The sequence below is a fragment of the Neofelis nebulosa genome, chromosome X (assembly GCF_028018385.1).
Source record: "Neofelis nebulosa isolate mNeoNeb1 chromosome X, mNeoNeb1.pri, whole genome shotgun sequence".
Classification (NCBI taxonomy): domain Eukaryota; kingdom Metazoa; phylum Chordata; class Mammalia; order Carnivora; family Felidae; genus Neofelis; species Neofelis nebulosa.
The window spans coordinates 18,325,219-18,344,421 of NC_080800.1; the positions used below are offsets into that span (position 1 = coordinate 18,325,219).

General features: G+C 43.3%; 1 protein-coding gene and 1 long non-coding RNA gene across 4 annotated transcripts in view; both read left to right on the forward strand.

The window, feature by feature from the left end:
* The first annotated feature begins 399 nt into the window (after positions 1 to 399).
* Positions 400 to 11,967, forward strand: LOC131502418 (uncharacterized). Its single transcript, XR_009257047.1, has 2 exons — positions 400 to 1,002; positions 1,233 to 11,967. It is a non-coding gene; the product is annotated as an uncharacterized LOC131502418 (long non-coding RNA).
* A 2,850-nt stretch (positions 11,968 to 14,817) lies between these two features.
* PHEX (phosphate regulating endopeptidase X-linked) overlaps positions 14,818 to 19,203 on the forward strand; it is a 237,425-nt gene continuing 233,039 nt past the window's right edge. For 2 of the 3 annotated variants that reach the window (XM_058714607.1, XM_058714609.1), the window contains exon 1: positions 14,818 to 18,244. In XM_058714607.1, the coding sequence (XP_058570590.1) occupies positions 18,127 to 18,244 (118 nt within the window). In that variant the 5' untranslated portion in view covers positions 14,818 to 18,126. The remainder of the gene's footprint in view (positions 18,245 to 19,203) is intronic. The other variant, XM_058714608.1, reaches the window with a different exon arrangement.

Consider the following 19,203-nt stretch of genomic DNA (forward strand, 5'->3'; position numbering starts at 1 on the left):
TAGCCCATTCCAGTTTCTAGAACAGAATACCATAGACTGGGTGGCTTATAAACAGAAGTTTATTTCTCACAGTACCGAAGGTGGGGAGCTCCACAATCAAGGTGCTTGGCGGATTCAGTGTCTGGTGATAGCCAGCTTCCTGGTTCATAGATGGCCCTCTTCTCTCTGTGTCCATATAGTGGGAGTGTCAAGGAGCTCTCTGTGGTCCCTTTTGTAAGAGTACTAATCCTGTTCATGAGGGCTGCCCTCTATGACCTAGTCACCTCCCACGTACCCCCTCTCCTAATACTGTCACATTGGGGCATAGGATTTCTTATAAATACGTACATATGTATCTATATCTATATCTATATCTATATCTATATCTATATATTTTTTTAATTTGAAAGAGAGAAAGAGGGGGAGGTACAGAGAGAGAGGACGACAGAGGATCCAAAGTAGGCTCTGTGCTGATAGCAGACAGCCTGACACGGAGAGGGCTGGAAGTCACAAACCGCAAGATCATGACCTCAGCCGAAGTTGGATGCTTAACTGACTGAGCCACCCAGGCACCGTGGGGGTTAGGATTTCGGTATATGAACTTGAAGGGACATAAGCATTCAATCCATAGCAACTTCCCTCTGGATAATTGTGAGGCTTGGACTGGTGCCTGGCACAGAGTAAGGGCTCAAATGTTAGCTTTTATTATTTACCAGCAAGAATCAAGTTTCAAAAATGAGTTATGCAAAATCAGAATGTATAGCACTGCAGCCAAACTGTCAAATATTTTGGGCCACTGCTGCCTTTAAAAGAAACCACGTGGTGGAATCTTAAGGAATATTAAGTGCCATGCTCTTGCCAGTCTTTGTATTTGCCAAGAACAGTTATTCAGCTTTGGTTTTACTTAATCTTTAAAACCCACTATAATTCTCCCAAATGCTCGTTTTTTTTCTCTCTAATTTCTCCAGACATCTTCAGGGTAACTGGCTATATTAACTGATAATTAAATGGGGCAGTAAAGAGGTTAGGCATTTTTTTTTTTTTTTTTTTTTTTTTTTTTTTATTTATTTTTGGGACAGAGAGAGACAGAGCATGAACGGGGGAGGGGCAGAGAGAGAGGGAGACACAGAATCGGAAACAGGCTCCGAGCCATCAGCCCAGAGCCTGACGCGGGGCTCGAACTCACGGACCGCGAGATCGTGACCTGGCTGAAGTCGGACGCTTAACCGACTGCGCCACCCAGGTGCCCCGAGGTTAGGCATTTTTGATATGTCCTGGAAGGACCTCTGTAAGGCAGGTTTGGGTGATGTTCTATTTGTGTGTTCAAATTGGTTAAGATTTGATATTTGTGTAATTATATAAACTTTTGGAGAGTAGGGACCATTCCCTAAAGAGCTTCACGTCCCCACAGTTTAGCAGGACACAGTACCCGGTAAAAAGAATGAAAATATAAGTGATCTAAGAGTCTGTGGAATGTAAATCATCAAAGAGATACCATATCTGGTAGCTTGGGTATGAAACACCCAGTAATGTACAAAAGACTTAGCAAGCGATTCAGCTTAACAGTAAGAGTAGTGACTAATTTATGTTTCATTTTGACACTGACATAGGAAGAAATGAACAACTCAAAATGAGATGACCAGCTTTCTCTTTCATGGAACAAATGCATTTAACCCGGCTGAAATCCACAGGCCATCAAAATTTGGAGGACTAATGTCAACATCCTCATGGAAGAATCAGAATGCTACAATAATGTTACTAGGAAGAAAGCAATGGAGAGGTTGGAAAATACATTATTGTGGGTTTCTGTTATGTGCCAAAGAACTCCTTTAAAACAATGCTTCATGTGAGGGGCTAATAGACAAAATCATCAGAAGTTAGAAAGTACTTGGTCACATTTATCAGAGGAGACCTACAAGTCTCCTTTAACTATCTGCTACCCCCCCCCCCCTGGTTTCTGGCCTTTAAATTTACAATTCTTTTAGAAATGGCACCTCATGGTAGACTCATTTAAAAACAAACATCTCTTCCAGTACCTTCTCATATGGTTGCTTCTTCAGGCTTCGACTTTATTAGATGTTGCCAAATTGCTTTCCAAAGTGGAAATTTAGATCAAGTACCAATTTACACATTTATGACAGGACATCAGAATTGAAGTTGCTCCATTTTCAACATCTAGTATTGTTAGATTTAAAAATTTTTGCTGGTCTAGAAGTGTGAAATGGTAATGGTTTAAATTTTCATTTACCTGATGACTAATGAGGTTGAGCACATTTTTATAACTTAATTGGCTAGCCAGTGTTCCTCTTTGGAAAAATGCCTATCTTCTGTCCTTTGGGCTTTTATTTTCTTGTTGATCTATTGTGTTTACATGTTGAGGATAATAATCCTGTGTTGCTTATGTTTATTTATTTTTGAGAAAGAGAGAGAGAGACAGACAGACAGACAGAGCATGAGTGGGGGAGGGGCAGAGAGAGAGGGAGACACAGAATCCGAAGCAGGCTCCAGGCTCTGAGCTGTCAGCACAGAGCCTGAAACAGCGCTCGAACTCATGAGCCATGAGATCATGACCCGAAGTCAGATGCTTAACTGACTGAGCCACCCAGGTGCCCTAATCCTGTGTTGCTTATATATTGTTAGGAGTATCTATTCCCAGTCTACTCTTGAGAAATCTTTCTAAGTTGCACCTTTTTTTAAAATTACATTTTGTAATCATCAGAAGACTAGCGTTGGCCATGCTTTATCTTTTCACTTATTCATGGTATTTTTTGATGCACATGAGTTTTTTATTTTTTAAATGATTTTTTAAGTTTGTTTGTTTATTTAGTTAGTTAGAGAGAGAGGGACAGAGAGAGGGAGAAAGAGAGAATCCCAAGCAGGCTGTACACTGTCATTGCAGAACCCACTCGAACTCACAAACCGTGAGATTAAGATCTATTTGTCAGTCTATTTCCCTTATGGCTTGTGTTTATTGGTCTTGTTTTAAAAACGTTTCCCTAGCCTCGTCATACAGACACACACACACCACCCCCCACCACACACACACACACAGACACAAAATCTGCCATGTTTTGAACTTTTGCTTTTTATAATTAATTCTTTCACTTACCTGGCAACTTTTTTTTTTTTTTTGTAGGAGCAAGGAAAGGTCTTTATGGGTTTTTTTAATTTTGTTTTTGGTATGCTGTGAGGTGTGAGGGTATTTTGTTCCACTGTGATCACCACTTGTCCCAATACCCTTGATTAAATTGTCCATTCATTCACCAATGATTTGAAATGCCTTTGTTGTCCTACATTAAGTTATTCATTTATTCATGGGCCTGTTTCTGAGCTCAGCAGCTTTTTTGGACTTTGAGAAAGTGATATTTGACGGGGCTGTGCCAAAAATGTACTTAAAAAAAGATATACAGATGGCCACAATGCCAATGGATTGTATTTTATTCTAGAATATTACAAAAAGGAAAAGATGCTGATCCCAGGCTAGATGAAATTATTTTTTTCTGATGGCCCACTATATACTTTATTTATTTTAAATTTTTTAAAATTTATTTTTATTTTTTGAGAGAGCAAGTGCAAGCTGGGGAGAGGGATAGAGGGAGAGAGAGGGAGAGAATCTTACACAGGCTCCACATTTAGCGCAGAACCGGACATGGGGCTTGATCCCACAACCATGAGATCATGACCTGAGCTGAAATTAAGAGTTGGACGCTTAACTGACTGAGCCACCCAGGTGCCCCAATTTATTTTTAAACATTAAATTTAGGGTGGCTAAATTTAATGAGCCTGAGCCTGAGCTGTTCTGTCAGCACAAAACCTGATTGTGATTCTCTTTTTCCCTCTCTCTTGTCCCCTCTCCCGTGCTCTCTCTCACAATAAATAAACTTTTGAAAAACACATTAAATGTAAACATTTAAATTAACAGCTAAGTTGTGTGGGTCAGTTATCATAGGCTATACAACTGCATTATAACAAATTACTGAAGATGCTGTGCATAAAATACTTTATCAAATGTGGTAGTTATATCTAAGTTTATTAAGTTTGTGGACAAAGCAGTTCAGCATGTGAAATCGACCAAAAAAAAAAGAGCTCTATCTGGGGAACAATTCAAGTGCTAGTAAATGTGTTAAGCCGGGGCCCATGTACCACCTTAAAAAAGAAACATTACTTAGTTTTTTGAAGACCACAAAATTGTGCTTAGCTAAGCAGTGAAATCCATGTGGTTATCTGTCTTTCTTCATACTCTGTAACTCATCTATTCCCCAAAGTGATAAGAGGCAGCTCACAGTGTTAAAAACACATTTAAAAAGAAGAACAACATCAGCTGCCATATTGTATTGCTCCCCTATTCCAACCCCATGCAGAATGATTCCCTTCTAAGTATTTCCAGGATCTGATGTCTTTAATTTCACCTCTAAAAAACAACCTTGTATTAAGTGCAATGTTGTATAATTACTCAAAGCCTAGCCAAACCTAGTCTCCTGGTGATTATAAAATGTAATTAAAATGAAGTGTATCTTAGAAAAGATTTCACAAGGGCATGCCTTGTCAGTCTTGTCATTGTTCTGGGAGTTCTCTGTCATACGCTAGCCAGTGGGATTTGAATGGAATCATCCAGGATGTTATAGCTACAATTTCTCACTCTTAGATTCTAAACCTTGTAGTGGTAGCACACTGATTTAATTTGCTTACACAGGGAACTGATTCTGACATTCTTTATGCCCAAATAACTCAACACTATAAAGTTTGTGAGGGCAAAAAGATAATCATTTGTTTGTTCAATAACACTAAGGGTACTAACATGTGTCAGGCCCTGGTGGGGATACTGAACATATCAAGGTGACTAAGGCCCTCAGAGACATCCTCCAGTCTACCTGGGGAGACTAACTCACAGACATAAAATAGCGGGCTGGGGTCTCCTGATCCTGCATGGTGTGCCCCATGGACATTTGAAACAATGAGGGTAACAATCTAAAATAGTGAAAAAGGGACAGAGGAAGGAGGGAGGGACTGTTTTTCAGTCCTTGAACGGAAACTCTGATGGTTAGGTGGAAGATACAGTGAAGGGATAGCTGTATATTTTCCAGGTTTCTTTTTTTTTTTTTCTTTTTTTATTCATCCTCATTTCAGATAGAAATGTTTAAGGGAAACCAGGGAAGGACTGCCAGGAACATAGCAATTTGGTTTTCCAAGATCATTATATTTAGTACTTTAATGTCTAGCTTTTGAGGTGGGGGTGAGGGTGCTGAATTTAAGAAAAAGTAAACAGTTCTTAATTATACCATACTGTGAGACTTGCTATGCTCACTTCAAACAAAAATAATCCGGCCTTTTCCACATTACAGAAACCTCAGTGATTAAATGGGATCGATTGTCTGAGTGGTTATGATTGGGGGTTATTACAGTTAAATAATGCTAAGCCTTTAAGATGAGCAGTAAACTCCAAATGGAATTCATGGCTAAGAATATCAGTGAGGCAGTCTGTTGCTTAATACAGTATTTATCACCTCCCAGGGAAGACAAATGATCTTTCCTGTTTGGATAATGTATTAGGTTTTTTTGAAATTCATATATCACCTGATAAATTTTATATAATACCAACACAATAAAACATTCCTGGAATTGGACATGTTGAACAACATTGCTCCTTCAACAAATGAACTTGCATAAATTACTTTATTTAAGAATGCCTCATAGATCTTTTCCTTTTTGTTTCAGCTGTGCAGTCCCTTGGGTGCAGTGGGTAGCTCATTCCCAACACCTGACATCTAGATTTCTCTTAAAACAAACAAACAAACAAACAAACAAACAAACTCTTGCAGGGGTGCCTGGGGAGGTTGAGCATCCGAGTCTTGATTTCAGCTCAGGTCACGATCTCACGGTTCGTGGGATTAAGCCCCACATCTGGCTCTGTTACAACAGTGCAGAGCCTGCTTGGGATTCTCTCTCCCTCTCTCTGCCCCTCCCCTGTTCACTCTCTCCCTCTCTCTCAAAATAAGTAAGTAAACTTAAATAAAAAATAAAACATAAAAAAATTCTTGTAGGTTAAATCTATTTGAGTAGGTTGGATGTGAAATGACGTAAAGTGTAAGCTGTGTGATAAGGGCTACAGTTTTGCCCTGAGAACTGGGCAAGAGGACCCCCGCCCTGGGTCCTGGTTTCAAGAGGCCTTTCACTGAGGCTGTCCTAATAGCTGTGCCCCTCACCACTGGGTGAGCTGTCTGCCGTGCCAAGGGGTGTGCCTGTGTCCCCTTCCAGAACACAGTTTGTATCCCCGAGACTTGAAATTTCCTGCCCAAACCACTCAGAGCACACTTCCAGGGCCCATGGGGGTCTCTTTCTCAGTTTTCATCCCATCTTTCTGATGGAAGACTCCTCCTGGGCTCTGGCAGGTGGGCGAGGTGCTGCTGCTGCTGGGGGTATGAGCAGAGAAAAGGTGGTGGGCTGAGGGCCCTGGCCTGCCAACATGTTTTTGCATTGAACTGCACAGAGTTTGAGAATTCTGAATTGGGACCTGGCCTTCCAGGTGTAGAAGTGAGATACTTACACGTTAGGAGAGGATGTATTTAATGGTTTGTAGACTCATTTACAGCTTTAAATGGTGTATGGATGCATTTGCGCCCTGATCTCAGATCCCACAGTGTAGGAATGAGCCTGAGGAACTGCATAAAAAATGTTTAAAAATATGGACAGTGAGTACTCATAAAAGCTATGTTTGGAAGAATAATGGCAAATATTATATTGTGTCAAACAAGCTCTTTGTAGAGTCAAAAATTTTCACATGCTTTATGAAACTGAAAATAGGGGTGCCTGGATGGCTCTTTTGGGGGAGCATCTGACTTGATTTTGGCTCAGGTCATGATCCCAGGGTGGTGGGATTGAGCCCTGCATGGGTCTCCGCACTGAGCATGGAGACTGCTTAAGATTCTCTCTCTCTCTCTCTCTCTCTCTCTCTCTCTCTCTCTCTCTCTCTGTCTCTCTCTCTCTCCCTGCCTCCTCCCTTGCTCTCATGCATACAGGCTATCTCTCTAAAAGAAACAAACAAATAAATAAGAAACTGAAAATAATCAGTTGAAATTTGAAAATCTTATCTTAGTTCCCTTCCTCCATTTGTAGAAGATGCCCTATGTAATGGGCATGCATCCTTTTTTTCCCCCACTGAGTATTCGATTGGCAGAAAGTTCTAGAGAAAAGGAATAGGTCTTCATTTGATAAAAACCAGGTTCAGTGTACTCAGAGAACACTTGACATTAAGGAATACAATGGTGAGTTATTATGGCAGATGAGACATGAACAAGAAATAATTTCCCTCTTGTCCTTGATGATGTCTAGTAACTTCAGAGAAAAGGTTCATTATTGCTACTCTCTATTCCTTTCTTTTCATCCCAGCTGCAAAGTCACATTCTGAGCCCAGCCTGTTCAGGCTAGCTTTTCAGTCATCTCTGAGATTCCAGTTGCATTCATCCTGCAATGTTAAGTGCCTTCTCTGGAAAGTCCCAGGGGTGTAAAGATGTCCGGACCATGAGGAAGCCCTCAAGTGGCTCAAAGACAGGAGAAAACAGACAGGTGTGTGTTCACACTTGGCTATTTTTACAGCCAATAGGAACACAACCAACTAGAATTGGAGGATGACCAGGGTCTGTGGTGAAGAGCAAGAGAAAGAACCAGAGAAGAGGGGACACTGTTGTGGTTCTAATTTGCATTTCCTTAAGGACTAATGAAGTTGAGCTGCTTTTCTAATGTTTATTGGTCACTTGGAGAACCTCTTTTTGAAGTGTCTCTTCAAAATCTTTGGTTCACTTTTTCTATTGGGTGATCTGTCTTTTCTTACCGCTTTGTACACATTCTGTATATATTCCAGATATGAAGGACAGGCACCACTTTGACATACCTTCCAAGGAAAGAGAAAACCATCGCAATGCCTTTGGCAGAATTAATCTGTGCATCTTGTGTTGGGGAAGAGTAGGAGGTGGTGTGACTTTAAGATCATGGATGAGGAAGGGAGCCAGCCTGATGTTCTGCTGGTAAGCAACTGGATGGCTCTGCTGCTTCTTAAAATACTGAAATAATTCTATGCCTCTTGGAAAGGAGCTGCTGCCCTGAGCCCTCAGGGCCTTTCCCTTCTTCTCTTCCTCTCTCCTGTCCTCCCCTCTGTTTCCCTTCCCCCCTCCCTTCCTCCTTCCCTCCTCCAGTCTATCTGCACTGAATACTTCCCATTGGCATAGATAGCCCTGAATAAGAGTTAAAAACAAACACCAGGAAGCATCCACAGGTATATTTCTTCAGGCACCTTTTTAAGAACCTCATCTTATGATAACGCTAGAAGACGAAGATTATTGTTATCCCCTTTTGTCCGATGACAAAACTGAGAACCTGAGAGATTAGGCAATTTTCTCAAGGTCACATAGAAGTAGGTAGCAGCGAATGCTAGGAATCTAGCCCAGGAAGTTCACTCATGGATGCCATGCACTTAACCACTGTCACCGCTGTGCTGTGCTGCCCGGGAGCATGGAGATTGGCATCAACCTGAATGGCACTGCTGGTAGTTACAGAAGGACAGGGAGGGGAACCATGGCTGTCAGTGTTCAGTCAGGAAAGCAGAAACCACTCTGCCTATCTTAAAGAGGGTGTATTTGCATTTTTTAATGTTTATTTATTTTAGAGAAAGAGAGAGACAGAGACAGAGACAGAGACAGAGACAGAGACAGAGACAGAGTGTGAGCAGGGGAGGGGCAGAGAGAGGGAGACACAGAATCTGAAGTAGGCTCCAGGCTCCTAGCTGTCCGCACAGAGCCCAATGTGGGGCTCGAACTCACGAACTGCGAGATCATGACCTGAGCCGAAGTCAGATGCTCAACTGATTGGGCCACCCAGGTGCCCCATAAAGAGGGTGTGTTTAATGCAGAGAATTGGTTCTAAAGGTATCGGAACCAATTGGCAGAAGGAGCAAAGAGGGGACGATGGCACTCAGAGTTCTGTAACTTCAGAAAGCTGCTATTGCTAGCAAAGGAGGAAATGTGTGGACCCGGAGTCCGCAGAAACACTTGCCCCTGTGGCTGCTGCCTGACTGGGACTCCAGGAGCCACAGTCCTGCTGATGCTTCTGGAGTCTGTGGGCACCGGTGGCCCTATGCCTCTGCTGCTGTCGCCTCTGCCCCCGCTGTTGCAGGAGCCCACTGTTGACTGCTGGAGCCACCGTTAGGAGCAGGAACAGCTGGCAAAATCTGGAGCAGACTTTTACCTGCCTCCTGCCCAAGAATGCCTTCCACTGACAGAATCCAGAACTCAGATGGCAAGGGAGCCCGGAAGATGTTGTCTGTGGCCTTGACATTGAACATGCTAGAAGGTCAGAATGAAGCTGAGAGCCAAAGCGTATCCTACATACTCAGTATTGCCCAAAGAGATGTGGGTACAGGGAAGGAAAAAAAAGCTTATTTCGTTGAATCTAAGATACAATTGATTGTAAGATGTACTACCATGCTATATACCATTAAGAGAGAAAAATGCTGTGTAAATATGAGGTACACTCTACTTCTAGAGATGTTAAAGCTTGAAAAAAAGTCCCTCTTAAAACTGATGCCTTAGGGTAAATGCCTGCCCCATGCTTGCCTGTAGTCTAATGGGGTGGATCCCTATAGAGATCTCATCATCATACAATCCAAATGACGTGACAGGTCACTCCATGACCTGGATAAGAACAGTGGTTTAGGACGTTTTCCAAAGGAGTCTGAACTAAGTCTTAAAAGACGAATCTGAGTTTCTCAGGAAATGGTTTTCCAGGCAAAAATCTTTTTTCTGAGAGCACAAAGGCTGGATGAAGTTGGGTGTGTCTGGGAACTTGAAGGGGTTTAGAATGACTGGAGGATTGTGAGGGTTCAGTCACGCAGGAGCTCCATGTGACGCACTTGGACATTTTCCCACAGGCTGACAGCCGCTGCTGCCGAAGGGCCTTAAAGCACCATCATAAGTCCATTTGAAATTTGACTCAGGATCGCAATTCAGTTGGCTCCCGCTGGTGTGGCTGTAGCTGTTAACTATTGAAATGCGTCCTTACTTGGCAATGGCTCCAGGCCCTCCTGGCAGCCTCATCCACCCCAGCCCCTACCCTGGGCCCCTGCAGATCCAGCAGCTAAGAAGTAGTGCCTGTTGGAACGTTTAGCTAAGCTACCCCATGGTGCTGTTGCCTCGACATCCATTTTGTTTGGCCAAGCAGCCCGTGGGGACCTTCAGTTGACCCTCACCCCTCACGCAGGCACATGCCCTGGATAACAGCCCACAGGATCACAGACACATGTAAGTTCCTGATCGGATTTCCCCAGCAGCCCTTATCGAGGAACGGTCGCCCTCGCCCCTCAGGGTGCCCCTTAGATAAACCTCCTCGAGGCTTATCGCAACTCTGCCCTTTTTAGTTTGAAGTGACCAATTTGGCCTTAGCCTGGGATCCCCAAAGCGCTCCACCCACAGGGCCTAATGAAGGCATGTGCCCAGGTCCTGCCTCTTTCTCTGTGTGCTCTGCCTTGACCTCCCCATGTCCTGCTCTGAGGCATTGCCGAGCACGTCCTCCACGACCTCCATGCTGGGCAAGTAAGAAACTTCTCCATTTCAATTTCTCCTGCAGTCGTTTGTTGAACCATGGCTCACAATCTACCACCCTGTGTTCTACTTCACAAATGTTATTTTAACCAAGTCATAACAGGCTGGCTCTTTGATAATTTAAATCTTGTTAAATATTTTGAATGTCATCCCTGGGTTCGCTACAAAAGTTTAATGTTTAGTTTTGTTAGTTCTTCAGTTTGCCTTACTGAAAGATTCAATGGTGTGTCTAAGCCGGCGGTCCTCAAAATGTGGTCCTAAGTCCGACGGCATTAGCATCACCTGGAAGCTTGTTGGAACTACATATTTCAGGGCCACCTGGATGGCTCAGTTGGTTAAGTGTCTGACTCTCGATTTCAGCTCAGGTCATGATCTCATGGTCTGTGAGTTCAAGCCCCACATTGGGCTCTGCGCTGACAGTGTGCAGTCTGCTTGGGATTCTCTCTCTCCCTCTCTTTCTCTCTGCCCTTCCCCTCCTCTCAAAATAAATAAACTTAAAAAAAAAAAGAAATACACATTTCAGACCATCCAAGAGCTACTGAAACACACTCAAGGGATAGAGCCCACTCATCTGTGTTTAAACAATTTTTTTTAATGTTTTATTTTATTTTTGAGACAGAGAGAGACAGAGCATGAGTGGGGGAGGGTTAGAGAGAGAGGGAGACACAGAATCCGAAGCAGGCTCCAGGCTCTGAGCTGTCAGCACAGAGCCCGACGCGGGGCTCGAACTCACAGACAGTGAGATCGTGACCTGGGCCAAAGTCAGAAGCGCAACCGACTGAGCCACCCAGGCGCCCCTCACTCATCTGTGTTTAAACCAGGCTTCCAGGAGATTCTTGCTTTCATTAAACATCCGAGTAAGCCACCCTTGAACCGTTGGCTATAATTAATCAAAGGCATACAAACTTCTGTATCCTAGTAGTCTAACCAAGGGGTCAGGGTGGATCTGATCACTTTGAGGATGTAGCATGGAAACACTACTTGGATGAACAGTTATTACATTTCAGTAGAATGCTATGCAGTAGAATGTTTTGGGAAAGGTCTGAAGGGTTTTGGAGCTGTGTTACTCAAGTCTTTAATTTTCTATACTTTGTGAGTCTTTGACATCTTTGGGCCTTGTGGACCCGCAGGGAGGGCCTCCCAGATTAGCTAATTCCTAGAAATAGTAAATGACTTGCCTTGTAGCGTGCCTTTGAAATGCAAACCAACCCGGGGCACCTGGGTGGTTTAGGTGAGCGGTTGAGCAGCAGACTCGGTTTTGGCTGAGGTCGTGATCTTGCGGTTCATGGTTTTGAGTCCCTCATCGGGCTCCACGCTGGCAGTGAGGAGCATGCTTGGGATTCTCTCTCTCTCTCCCCTCTCTGCCCCTCCCCCATTTAAGAAAAAGAGAGAGAGAGAGAGAGGGGAAGAAAAAAAAAAAGAAATGCAAACCAACCAATTCTGCATCCATCCCCTCACCTGCCTCCTTTTCTCAGGCTCCTGCAGTCCAGGACATCATCCATCCAGAACCTAAATTACACCAAGGCCAGGTGCTTGACAACTAGAGACCCCTCCTATAGACCACCACCTGCTGACATTATTCATTATTCAAATTCTACCTTCCTAAGCCTGCCTCAGCTGCTTAACCTGCCTGCCCATTTCTTTTTTTGAAAACCACAATAAAAGGCTTTTGTGCATATTTTCCCCTTGCTCCTTCTGCCACCTGACCAACCCCAGTGCTTCCCCATGTGGCCCTGTGTGACATGGCATGCCCCTTCCTCTCGAAAACTGCAAGTAATAAACTCTTCTTTCAAAGCCTTTCTCTGTGTCTGTCATCTTACTATACCTGTTAAAACCAAATCCTGGGTACATTTCCAAACAAGAGTTCGACAGATTTGAGTTCCCACTGGGCACTGACAATTTGCCCACCATGTGACCTTGGGAATATTACCTATCCTCTGACAGTTTCCCTGTCTTTGAGTGTAAAACAGAGAAGATTCCTATACCATAAGACTGCTGTAAGGACTGGGGATAATACACATGACGTGAATGTGCACTGAAGAAGCTGTATGGCCAAGGGTGTGAGAAAATCAAGAAATAAAAATCCCCCCAGGGGCGCCTGGGTGACTCAGTTTGTTAAGCATCTGAGTTCGGCTCAGGTCATGATCTCACGGTTCAAGTTTCAGACCCGCGTCAGGCTCTGTGCTGACCGCTCAGAGCCTGGAGCTTGCTTGTGATTCTGTGTCTTCCCCTCTCTCTGCCTCTCCCCCACTTATGCTCTCTCAAAAATGAATAAACGTTAAAAAAATGTTATAAAATCAAAAGAGAAAAAGAAATGAAATCCCCCTTTAGGCTCAGAAGTGAACAGTACAATACACGGATAGAAAGCCTTTCATATTTATATACCTGTCCTAGTGTTCACTTATGAGCATCAGCAAATCAGGAGATATTTTGTGCATTGCTATTCTTGTTGCCCAACTGAACAAAGGTTTTCCTCATATTTAATGATGACTGCTGTTCCTGTTAAGGAAATAAGAGCTGATAATTAGTCTTTTCAACAAGAGAATTACAGGAGGCATAGTTTATCGCTTTTCCTAGGTCTCAAGAGTCATTTTGACATGCTACACCTACCTTCACTAATTACTTGAGGTAGATAAGCAAATTTATCAAGTAACAGGGCAGAGAGAAACGAGGTTGGAATTTGAAACCTCTCAGGCCTTGAGACAAATACCTGCTGTGTGACCTTGGGCAAATCACTTAACAGCTCCGAACTTCAGTTTCCTCATCTGTAAAAGGAGACAGAACACCTAGCTAAGAAAGACGTTGAAAAAGATCAGAGATAATGTAAGTAATGAGTCTCATTGGTGGAAGGCCTGGGACTGGAACCCTCCCTAGTCTGAAGGACCTGCCAACAAGTAACAGAGCTCTGCCACAGCCCTCAGCTCTCGAGTTTTCGGCATTTAGCTCTTCTTTCTCTTTGTTCCCTCCCTCTCTCCCTCCTCCTTCCAGGGGATGGATGAATACATTTTTCAGGTTTTGAATCATTTCCTTCTTCCTCACTGAAATTGCAGCTCACATGGGATTTTACTGCCTGAAACAGAAGACCCTGTACAGCCAAGTAACGAGCAGATGCGCTCGTCTAGCATAAAGACTCAGCTTCAGTTGTCTTCCCGCCACTGAGGCAGGGCACAGGTTGCAGGATTCACTTACTTCTGGATGAATGATCTTACCTGTGAGTCCGGCGGGGAGAGATATAAATGCCCAGGCAAGTCCCATGTTGGGGCGGGCTTTGGCCTGTCTGGAAGCCTTTCTTTTCCCTCAAGCTGTCCGTTCTTGCGGGTCCCCCTGGAAGTCTCCCCAACAAATCTGGCACTCAGGGATTTCTACTTCCCTGGACACTTGTTGGCCTTTAGTGTTCTGTGACTAAGTTGCCAAGGGTTTTGCATATTTTTGTGACTGAGCCCAGTTTGCCAGTCTGGAATCTCTGGCATGGCTTCTTTGTCTTCCCTCACAGGGCCTTGTACAGGGCCAGGCACCCGAGAAATGCTCAAGAAATTTCTGCTGATTCCATTGACCGATTCTAGTTAAAGCTCCAGATAGTCCTGGATGTTCTTTTAAAATATTTTTTTAGATTTATGTATTTACGTATGTATGTATTTATTTGTTTTAGAGAGACAACTTGTGTGAGCGGAGTAGAGGGGCAGAGGGAGAGAGAGAGAATCTTAAGCAGGCTGTATACTCAACACAGGGCTGGAACCCATGACCCTGGGATCATGACCTGAGCTGAAATCAGGGGTCAGACGCTCAAATGACTGAGCCACCCAGGTGCCCCGATCCTGAAGGTTCTTAATTGAAACAATTGAGTGGGTGCATACCAGATTATAAAGCGGACTTCCCTGCAGAGTGACTTTTCAGTTAACTAATTTTCACAGCTCTTGAGAAATTATAAAATTTTTTGACATCCTCCTTTTTTATCCCAGAATGACACTTTACCCCAAAACACACTAAGTAATATGCCATAGTTTTTATTTATTTATTTATTTATTTATTTATTTTTTGAGACAGAGAGAGACACAGCATGAACGGGGGAGGGGCAGAGAGAGAGGGAGACACAGAATCAGAAGCAAGCTCCAGGCTCTGAGCCATCTCAGTGAGCCATCAGCCCAGAGCCCGACGCGGGGCTCGAACTCGCGGACTGTGAGATCGTGACCTGGCTGAAGTCGGACGCTTAACCGACTGCGCCACCCAGGCGCCCAATATGCCATAGTTTTAATACAGTTTTAGACAAAGACACATTGACCAATTTCCCTAACACGACAGCTTGTATTCAGAGAACATCAAATGGAACGGTTTTGAGAAGCCGGCCGAGTGCGAGTGAACATTCTGCTTTCTGTATGTGTGCCACATAGGTAGTATCTTCTATTGCTCTTTAGTCCATGGTTTCCGTAAAGGGCCAGAGAGTAAATAAGCTTCATGGGTCATATCTGTGTTGCAGAGCGACTCAACTCTGACCTTGTAGCATGAAAGCCATCGTAGACAGTATGTAACTGAATGGGGGTGACTTTATTTCATAAAACTTTATTTACAAAAATAGGCAATGGGCCCGATTTGGCCCATGTGCCCTAGTTTGCAAACCCTTGCTTTTGTCTCTTGTAAGCACTCATTATATTTCTCTGTACTTTGAACTTCTTTATTTTGCTATAATTTTTTTTCTGAGCTACAACTTTTTTCTTTTCTCTTTAAGATTTTTTAAAAAGTAATTTCTATACCCAATGCGGGGCTTGAACCCACAACCCTGAGATCATGAGTAGCAAGCTCCACTGACTGAGCCAGCCAGGCACCCCGTCTGTGCTACAAATGTGTTTTTCAATGTAGTTTGAGTGAAAGATAATTGACATCTCCCAAAAGGTAGAAAAATTAATGCAGAAAATGGCACAGAATGAAGACTGCACCTTCTAATGGGTGATTCACTGGCACCATTTCTCCTACCAATCCTCACCCACTCTCAAGTCTTCCTTATTCTTTGGTGAGTAAAATAAAACTTCATTTCTTGCATTACATGAACAAACTATTTTCAACACTGCACAAGTTATTACTTTTATAGGCTTGTTTTCATTGTTGAGTTAATACATTTTCTTTCCGCATTTGCACATCTTAGTTTGGGATGGACTGCATCGTAGTTTTCCTATTACAATTAACGGAAGTATTTTTTGGTTTAATGGCTTTTCACTTTGCAATTGAGAGTTCAGGAATGATTTCATGTGGTTAAGTGATGGATAGGTGTAGATCAGGGTAAGTCCCCATTGCCCTCACCTCTGGGGAAATCACCATTCCAAGGTGGGTGAAGGCTACCCCAGCCGGCAACCAGCAGCCACCACTGCATGCTAGTCTGGACCCAGAAGGTGTGAGGAGACTTAGAGAAGAAAGGAAAGCTGGAGGAGGTGGGTCCTGGTGTCACGTTTGTGTGTATGGCCTCTCCCACGTGCACAGGGACCTCTCTCAAGCAGGCAAACAGTGTATGGCAGTGATCCTCTCTCCCCACCTTCCCCTTTCCTGAGTTTGCTATGCTGCTTGAGGCTGATCCTTGGGTCTCAGTGTTGTCATTTGCAAACCAGAGATAAAAAAAAAAATACCTTTGCCATCAAGCACGTAAGTTTACCATGAAGTTAAAATGGGATATGAAAGTGCTACACCTAGGTGATGTATCGTTATCATTTGAGCATTTAGAAGGAATTGGGAGCCTGAGAGACCCCCAGACACTAACATCTGAGTTTCCTCAAGCTGCTTTTTAAGAGTGAATGCCTGGAGCTAACTTGCCTGATTTTCCTTGTTCTTATTTCTCCCTTCACTGCTATGGGCCATGGGCTGTAGGTGCTGGGGCTGTAGCATTGAACTTGATGGACATGATTCCTGACTTCATGGAGCTCACAGTCTTAAGAAGTACTATGGAGTCAAGTCCAAAAACTCTTCTGAGAATCCCATCCTAGGAGCCAAAGGCCTGCTAAGATGTGTATGGTGTAACAGCAACAAAATAACATCAACAGCTAATGAGCACATAATATCTACAATATACTGTGATGTCATAATTTGGACAAACGCTTATGCTTTTCTGGCTTTGGAGCAACATGAAATGAGCAGAAAGTAAGGTAGGATGTGCTTTGGAATAAACCTCAGAAGAATCCCATGCTAAGGATCTAAGACCTGACCAAGACCAGCCGGATAGGACCATGAACACGTGGCCATGTTATACTGGGCTCAACAGCGTCTGCTAGCTCTGGTGTGACACACAAGGCCATGGGCACAAGTTTTGCATGACAACTGTGCTCTACTGGTTTTCAGACTGAGCCTCCATCCCCACCCCCACTGTCCTATGACCTATAGTGAAACAAAAGCAGATAAGTAGTAATTGTGTTGAGAATTAATGATATTTGTATCACTGGATAATAAAATCGGTAGCATTTCAATAGCATTGGGATCTCAGTTGCCCTTCCCCATGAAGAAAGCAGATTGTCATAATTTAAATTGTTAGCATAATTAAAGAAATCAAAGACCCAGTCATTAACTGAGTCTTTCCAGAGAAACAAATTGCCTTTGATTTTATCCTGCAGAATCTGCTGAAATGGGCATTTTATGTAAACACAAAACTATGAACCAATGGCTCCCTCCATGGGACTGGAGGACAAAATACCTGGGGGCACTTTCCATCAAAACACGCAGGGAAGCAAAAATCTTTTACCATCTCTTCTGTGGTTGCTAATAAGCTGAATTCGATCACTTACCCGCGTTCTGTACAATTCCTAGCACCACAGAGAGGAAATGCTTTTTCCTTTTCCTTAAAAAAAATTCCAGTCAAAACCATCAGCCTCCGTAGGTTGTCTTAATTGCTACTTTGCACTGCACTGGACTGTGACTCTGATTTTTGGCACATGCCGTCATACACAAAGTTCCTAAAATAAAATGCTCCAGGATATCCCAGGAACTCTTAGAGGGCTTTAAAAAGGGACTTGCACACAGAAACAATATCTTTGATGGAGACAATTCAGGCGAGCAGAATGATTATTGCAAAAGAATTACGTGATTCATTGAGACCTTAAAGTGGGTCCGGAGAATCCTTGCCACCTAACTTATCATGGTTTGGAAGAGTTTGATGAGAATCCAGTTTTGATAAAGACAATTGTTTTTTCCTCCCCAAGTGACTATACATTTAAATAGCTAAAACATCTGTTCAGCAGCATAGTAAAACATGTACACTCAGAACGCCTGAGAGAAGAGCCTGCCAAACAATCGGTTGAGAGGGACTTTGCTGGGGGGAGAGCCCCAAGATAAAGCAACCACTGTTTGTTTTGTCTGGTCAGGGGGAAAGCCAAGGCAACCAATATTTTGGGTTTCTTTTATTTCATTTGTGAAGAAATATTTCAGAAAGGGTGGCGAGGGAAGATTTTCTGACGGGATTTTTTAAAGCTGTCTTTTAGTAGAAGAGCAAGAGAACCTTGGATGTCAACGCCTCACAGGTTCTTGAGACCAGCCACCAAACCACAAAAAGTGACTTTCTCTTCGCGTGGCCTCTACGTCCCTCCTGATGGAAGCAGAAATGGGGAGCAGCACGGAGCCTGGAAAAACAGCCAACAGAGGTACTCGAATCGCCCTGGTTGTGTTCATTGGTGGCACTCTGGTGCTGGGCACGATCCTCTTTCTAGGTAAGTGGGGTGGTGAGGCCAGGGAACAGGGCGAGTGCAGTTAAGTGTCCTTGTGCTTTATCCTGGCAAACCTTGTCAGGATGCAGGCGGGGGGTGGGGGGCCGCTTGCACATGTTAGTAGGTGGCGTGGCCTTAGCTTCTATTAAATATGTAAGTGCGAAAGGGGCCTTTTCTTTAGGACGCGGAATGAATAAATACGCCCAAGCACGAGGCATATAGTCCATAATGTGAAGTGGGTATAAAGTGGATTCCGGTGGCTGGAGGATTCGGTCATACTGGGCAAACATTTTCTTTACGTGTTACATTACATTTAGCAGAATGAATGTTTGTGATTTCATAGTCAGATACTTTCATTTATTTTGTGAGGAAAGACTTTTACATTGTGATCAAAACCACGCTGGAATTTTTTGCCCCTTTGATTTTTGTTAATGTTTGCCTGAACGAATCATGAAATTTAACTAAAAAAAAAAATACAAAGCAGTCTTTAAATATGCACCTTGATGATATTCTTCAGTGCCTTTCTAATCCAGTGACTCTGGTGGGATGAAATGTTAACTCTGCCTTTCTAGTAGATTTAAAAATTAATATGAAGGAAAACAGAGGTTTTCCTTCCAGCATTTGAAAGGTACTGGGATTCAATTATTGTAATAACTCTTGGTGAGAATGATGTACCCAGAGAGCATATGTGATGAAAAGCACATTCCTATGAATAAGGATGAAATGTCTTGGAAAGGGGACACAGGTGTTCTAAAATTGTAGGCATTTTGAGCCCTTGATTATTACCCTTTGTGTTTTTTTCATACAGCCCATACTATTTCACTAGCTTGAAAGGTATATAGGAACAAGCCCTATATTTAGGAGAGTTTAGGTGCAGTCTGAAATACAGCAAGCCTGGAAACATTCTTTGGTGTGTACAGGTTTCAGGAGGCCATGTTTGTTTTGGCAAGGGAAATCAGTGA